Below are 6,123 nucleotides of genomic sequence, written 5' to 3' on the forward strand. Positions count from 1 at the left end.
TTTCGCCGAGATCTTCCCTTGGGTCTAGGTCAGCTAGTGTCGCTGTGTCGGCAGAAGTGTGGATTGCTTGAACCTGAGGTCTAGCTTCTTGTTTTGTTTGGACTAGTTTTAGACTAGCGTTGTAGCACTGCCGAGCTTCTTGATGATCGGCGTACACCATAGCTATCTTGTTTTCCTGTACTGAAAACTTGACACACAGGTGTAATGTGGACACCACTGCTCTGAATATATTCAGGGCGGGTCTCCCAATTATAATATTGTAAGGGTTGTAACAGTTTACTATTAGGTATTGAATATCAATTGATTTTGACATAGGGATTTCTCCCATTGTGGTCTTTAGCCATATGTGTCCCATGATGGGGACTCTCTCTCCGGAGAACCCAATTAGCTCTCCCGAGGAGGGCTGTATCAGGTTTTCTGATAATTTCATTTTTATAAAGGTAGAATAAAATAAAACATCAGCGCTACTACTTGGGTCCAGCAACGTTTTTCTTACCAACAGTTCTCCGACCTGGATGGAGATTACCACGGGGTCGTCGAGGTTAGGGCTTGCCGATCTGAAGTCTGCTTGGTTGAAGGATATTGTGACGTCTGGATCTTTGTCCTTCTTTGGCTGTATGGTTCCTTCGATTGCTAGCATCGTCCTGTAGCTTCGCTTCCTGGCCGAGCTTGTTTCTCAGCCGCCTGCGAATCCCCCTGATATGTGGCTAATGACTCCTCTTGGTGGATCAGGAGTCGTCCTCTCTTTTTTGTTGTCATCGGCCATTGCTTGCTTGTTCTCAACCCTGTCCGAGTTTCCTCTTCTGCCTTTCCGGCTCTCGATATATTTGTCCAAGAGCCCTTGGCATGCCAGCCTTTCCAGGAGGTCCTTCGCGACGATGCAGTCGTCCGTGGTGTGACCAAACTTTCGGTGGAAGGCACAATGCTTTGTCCTATCCACAAACCTTTGATCCTGGTAGTTCCCTGCTCGAGCTGGTGGCTTTATGATTTTGGCGTTGAGGATTTCTCTGATGATGTTTTCTCTTCTTGTATTGAATCTGGTGTATGTGTTGTATTTCGACGTGGGCTTGGAAAGTTTCTTAGTGTCTCTGCTGCCTGGCGATCTGAAAGTTCTTTCTTCGTCTCTCCGATGTGGTTGTTTGTCCGATTTTTGGGCTTCTCGGAGTTCTTCGATCTCCATTTGGCCTGCCACCCTTTCTCGGAATTCCTCTAGCGTCTTTGGCTTTGTTATGGCAATGGTCTCCTGGAATTTGCCGGGCCTGAGGCCGGCCTTGAGAGCGTGCAGGTGAACGGCCGGGTCCAGGTCCTGGATCTCTATAGTGGCGTCAGCGAATCTGGTCATGTAGTCCTTCAGGCTCTCGTGCTGACCCTGTTTGATGGTGCTGAGATAGTCCGATCCATGTACGTAGATTCTTGATGCCGCAAAATAATCAATGAATGATCTGGCGAGATCCTCAAAGGAGGAAATTGAACCTGCAGAAAGTTTAGAAAACCAGAGTAACGCAGCACCATCGAGGTAGGTGGGGAAATTTTCGGCAGAGAACGGGCTCATTGTTAGGGCCGTTAAAGAACATCATTGATTGGAACTTCTTCACGTGGGCTCGGGGGTCCCCGAACCCCTTGTACGGCTCCAGTGCGGTGGGCAGCGTAAAGTTTTTTGGCATCTGGTAATTTGTGATCTCCTCAGAGAAGGGGTTGTCGAGGTTGAGCTTCTCCTTTGGCGGGACGATGTTTAAAGGGTCTTAGAGGAAAGGACCCGCGCGAGCAGTGGTGGACGAAGCGGAAGCGAGAATGTCGGCTTGAGTAACGCAAACGTTGGTGAGAATCCAATGCCTCGAAAACCTAAGGGTCGATGAATAGGAGATGTTGTGCGAGTATCTACAGGACCCAAATTATCAATAGGTTCGCCAAGTACGTTAAAAATTCCTCCTAGAGTTGCTCCGCCCACGGGAACACTTAGGGGAGCTCCCTTTCTCCTCGGTCCACAGAACAGAGACAAAATGTAGGACTGGTGCCAACAGTTCATCACGAAAGAAAGAACTCACTGAGCCGAATTCACTAACTAATACTAATCTAATACTAATAGAATACTAATAGAATAGAAATAGAACCGTCTTTTCTGTATATTCATTTCCCCAAGGATGCCCTAAGGTTCCACCACCGAATTGGAGTACGGAATCATCTCCAAAGATCTCGGTCAGAGCAGGCATATGGAATAGTTTTTTGCAGCGCCTTGAGCCGAGCCTTTGGAGCTTTCTCCGTTGTTCTGTGTAGACAGCTCGGCTACTCTTCGTACTTCCGCCTAAAGCTTGGCGATTCGAGCCAGGAGGTCGTCCTGTGAGAGTTGTGGGCTTTCTTTGTCAGCCATGTTTGAGGATCGGGAATCCTGCAAAATAGAGTAGAAGACTAAACGAAGGAAAAAGTGGGGTTAGATGTACTCCGGCCCCACGGTGGGCGCCAAGTGGTTCGTCTGAACACTAGGGAGGCCGAGCTTAAGCGCTTCCGAGTAAGTCGCCACCAAAGAGGAAGAGCTTTATGTCGGCCGAGGTCAAACACCGCGACGGAAATACCTGCACAAGATACTCCGACGCTCAAGTCAGTAATGATTCTCAGTGAATGAGTTTAAAGTAAAGAGTAGAAGATTGAGAGTGATAGAACCTGAGAGCTAACCGAGGATACTAGCTCAGTTTTATAGGAGTTGTTTTTACCTGTTAGTGGATAAGTCCTAGTTTGTAGGTTGGTTATGATATATTCTGTTTTGGTGATTAGGTTTGCTGAGCACGTCTCTTGTTTTCGACTGGGTGAGGCCGTTGCTGTCTGCTTCCGTGCCGAGCTTTTCGGGCGGCTGACGCGAAACCGAGTTTATTTGCCCACGTGCCGAGCACTCCGGACGACCGAGGATAAGGGTGACGTATAGTTATGTTCTGGTATATTCACGTGAAACGAGTGATGGCTCTTTCAAACTTCCGGGTCGGAGATTAGCTCTTCGGCAATCGGCAGTACTTTAGGATGGCGGCGTGAATACCTGTCAAAGGCTCGCTGACACTTAAGTTAGAGTGGGCATATTTTCTAGTAACAAGACTTTATCAGAGACCAATGATCATACCTTCTCTTTGTGATCATAGTTTTATAGGAATTGTAGAATAAAGTGTACGTTACAAAATCTTTGAACCGTTTATGATATAAATTGAAATAATTGCTAAATTGGTGTAACACATATAGCGTGAGTTATGAGAATTATATCCGAATTATAACTTATTGCTCCGTAGTTAGTCCAACTGTCCAAGTTATAACGGGCAGATTAGGTTATGTATTCTTTTCTCCCGTTATTTTACATAATTGAGGTTTGATTATTTTAATGGATAATATTTCTATATATATCTAAATTATCCATTAATAATTATATCCTTCTGGTCTAAAATATTATTTGATCCCCGGCAAAGATATAAGGATATTTTAGGCCAATTTTACTTTATACCAAGGAAACTTATTGACCAATACGAGATTGGGAACTGAAAGGACAATGAAATATTTCTTATGAAATTTTGAATGATAGTATTCAGAAACCGCAACACAGTGAGGAAAACGATATAGAGGGTACTAAATTTATCAGTTGAATGACAAAAGTTTGTTTTGCTAGAAATGTGAAAGACTTTACTCATTGCATTTTACATTGTAATTTCTTATTGATGTGAAAGTGCAAAGAATGTGAAACAAGGGTTACAACTAAGAAGTTCTAACTTAGAGTTGGTATTCTAACTTATCCATTATCATTTATCTATCTAATGGATATAACTTGTAATTGATGTACTCAAATTTGCAGTTGTTGACACTTGACACTGTTAGAAAGATAAGAGAGCAGTAGAGAAAGGATTTGTGTGTATTCTAGTTGTATGTAAAATGATACAATATAAAACGATATTTATAGGTGATAAGAGAATCGAAACAATAAAAACGTAATATCTTATAATAAATATTCAGATATACTAAATAACGATCGTGATATATTCTATAGAAAGCAAACTTTTTTGATGGTATGACAAAGAAGTGAGCTTGGAAACATAACCACGTAGCCACGTAGGTGTAGTCAAAGCAAGCTAAGTTTCTTTTTTATTTTGTGAATACAACAAAATACAGCAAAGACAAGGAACAATGAATTATGAACAAATTGACAAAATCAATTAGTCTCTCACTGGGTAAAAAGTAGACACATAAGAAAGAATTGTCGTCAATTATTTACGGAGAAGCTTTAGAGCCCATCTTTTGGGGATTCACTCTCAGTTGTTTCCTTTGTTGATGTGGTTGCCAAGGCATGGGAGCTTTTCATTTCTTCTAACTGCCAAAGTAAGTATAAGACATGGTATGGTGATTTAGTAAGTCAACCAGAAGAAAACAAGTATTCTCGCTTAATAAAAATCAAAGGAACATTGGAATAGCAGATTACAAGCCAAAATCATAAATCACAAATGAATTAGAAACTTAGCAAAGTCTAAAATCCCACCTGATGTATAGGAAGCCACAAAATAGTTACAAAACCTTCCATTTTTCTTTGGGCTATAACTATAACATGGACTATATTTTGGCCTACAGAAGATCTATATGGATATGCAACTTGGACACAACTTACAGACAAGAGAAAATTATTACTGACATCTTTCTTTCTTCTTATTCTTCCTCCCCCCCTCCCCCCTTTTTCTCTCCTCCTCCTCCTCAGACCCCATCCCCCTTCATTTTTCTGCAAGTGCAGCTAACTAATGAAGCTTCAACTTCATGGTTAATACTACTGTTTTATTCTCCATTCCCTCTGTTTGTAGTTAATATATGCCAACTGCCAAACCACAGCATGTTCACACTCCTGATACTAATCAAAGATAACAAGATAAGATACTACTTTTATCATCGGCTTTATTCGCAAACACAAGAATGCTTACTACCCCTGCCATCTTGAATCCCAAGTCCTAACTATTACCACCTAACCATGTAGAAATTACCCTAATTATGCCCTTGTTATAGTTCCAGATAAAATTAATCAAACATAGCGGAAATCATTCCATCGAGACAAATTTTATCATAATAAAATCTCTAAGTAATTGGAACTAAAGGATATGCAGACATACTGATATGCCATAGCAGTGTTCATCATAGATTAAATTTCAACTACAAACGTATATAGCATTTGAGATCATTATGTAAAGCTTGTTAAATAATGTGATTGACATACATAGATATAAACTACAATTACAAAATCATGCTGTACACTTTAACGATTCAAATATAATCCAATTGGCAAGGAATGAGTGGGCCTTGGTAATGTTATGCAAAGCCACAAACACTTGAGAAGAAAAGTGGATTCATGCGACAATATGATATCATATAGGGTCTTGTGGAGTTCAAATTTCAAATCATGGTATAAAATTGCCAAAAATAAAAAGGGGAACCTCTTTGGAAATTTTGTGATGTGCAGCCAAAAGGTCATTATATTTGTTGTGGAGATCAGAGAAATCTGCTTGCAGCTTTTCATAATCTGAGATGGAAGGACAGCTTAGCTTCTGTTGAATGAACCTGATGAGTGATGAGCGTAACAATTAACAAATCGGATCACAATTCAGAACACAATAATAGGTGAAATTGAAAAGGGTAACTCACTCAAGAGCAGAAGCAGGCTTGTCGTTTTGCTCATAAAGAGCAACAAGAACTGCATAAAAGTAAATACAGTTATTAGAAAAACAAAGATCGAAAGGGAGAGGGGGGAAGTACACCTTTGGTGAGAGCGTCGACGGCTCCACTGGATTCAAGGTATTTTCTGAAAGCTTCCTTCTTGGCTTCTTTTTCCTGTGGAAATTGATATTACAGTTAATAATAATGTGAGACGAAGCAGAAGATTTGAAGTTAGAAGAGATGAAAATGGAACCTCTTTGTATCGCATCATGATCTGCGTCGCAACTCACAACTCTACTCTTTGCTATGCTTATAGTCCTCTCAACTCTGCTTTACCCTTTACACCACCAAACTATCTCTATCCTACTTACAGTTACAGCTACCGGTAGATCCGTAGATATCTTTATCTATTCATACTAACATAATTTTTTTAAGTTGAATTTAATTTTAATTATATTTAATTAG

The 6,123-nt window shown here is 40.8% G+C and overlaps 2 protein-coding genes across 2 annotated transcripts; both read right to left on the reverse strand.

Annotated features, from left to right (window-relative positions):
- LOC107646424 lies at positions 677–1,552 on the reverse strand. The gene has a single exon (XM_016350607.1). It carries the CDS (start codon positions 1,550–1,552, stop codon positions 677–679), a length of 876 nt encoding a protein of 291 aa, XP_016206093.1.
- Positions 3,985–6,050, reverse strand: LOC107645751 (C-Myc-binding protein homolog). The gene is made up of 5 exons (XM_016349836.2): positions 5,912–6,050; positions 5,760–5,832; positions 5,647–5,695; positions 5,439–5,562; positions 3,985–4,336 (listed from the first exon to the last, which is right to left on the reverse strand). The coding sequence occupies exons 1-5, from the start codon at positions 5,927–5,929 to the stop codon at positions 4,250–4,252; spliced, it is 351 nt and encodes a 116-aa protein (XP_016205322.1). The 5' UTR covers positions 5,930–6,050; the 3' UTR covers positions 3,985–4,249.

The sequence above is a fragment of the Arachis ipaensis genome, chromosome B06 (assembly GCF_000816755.2).
Source record: "Arachis ipaensis cultivar K30076 chromosome B06, Araip1.1, whole genome shotgun sequence".
In the NCBI taxonomy this organism is placed as follows: Eukaryota; Viridiplantae; Streptophyta; class Magnoliopsida; order Fabales; family Fabaceae; genus Arachis; species Arachis ipaensis.

What these genes read in the sequence shown, in the direction of transcription:
- LOC107646424 (XM_016350607.1), bottom strand. Translation starts at nt 1,552, where the DNA reads ATGAGCCCGTTCTCTGCCGAAAATTTCCCCACCTACCTCGATGGTGCT.
- LOC107645751 (XM_016349836.2), bottom strand. An exon ending in CGTCGACGCTCTCACCAAAG is followed by an intron (nt 5,696 to 5,759) that starts GTGTACTTCCCC and finishes ACTTTTATGCAG; the next exon opens with TTCTTGTTGCTCTTTATGAG. An exon ending in ATCACAAAATTTCCAAAGAG is followed by an intron (nt 4,337 to 5,438) that starts GTTCCCCTTTTT and finishes TTACTTTGGCAG; the next exon opens with TTAGAAGAAATGAAAAGCTC.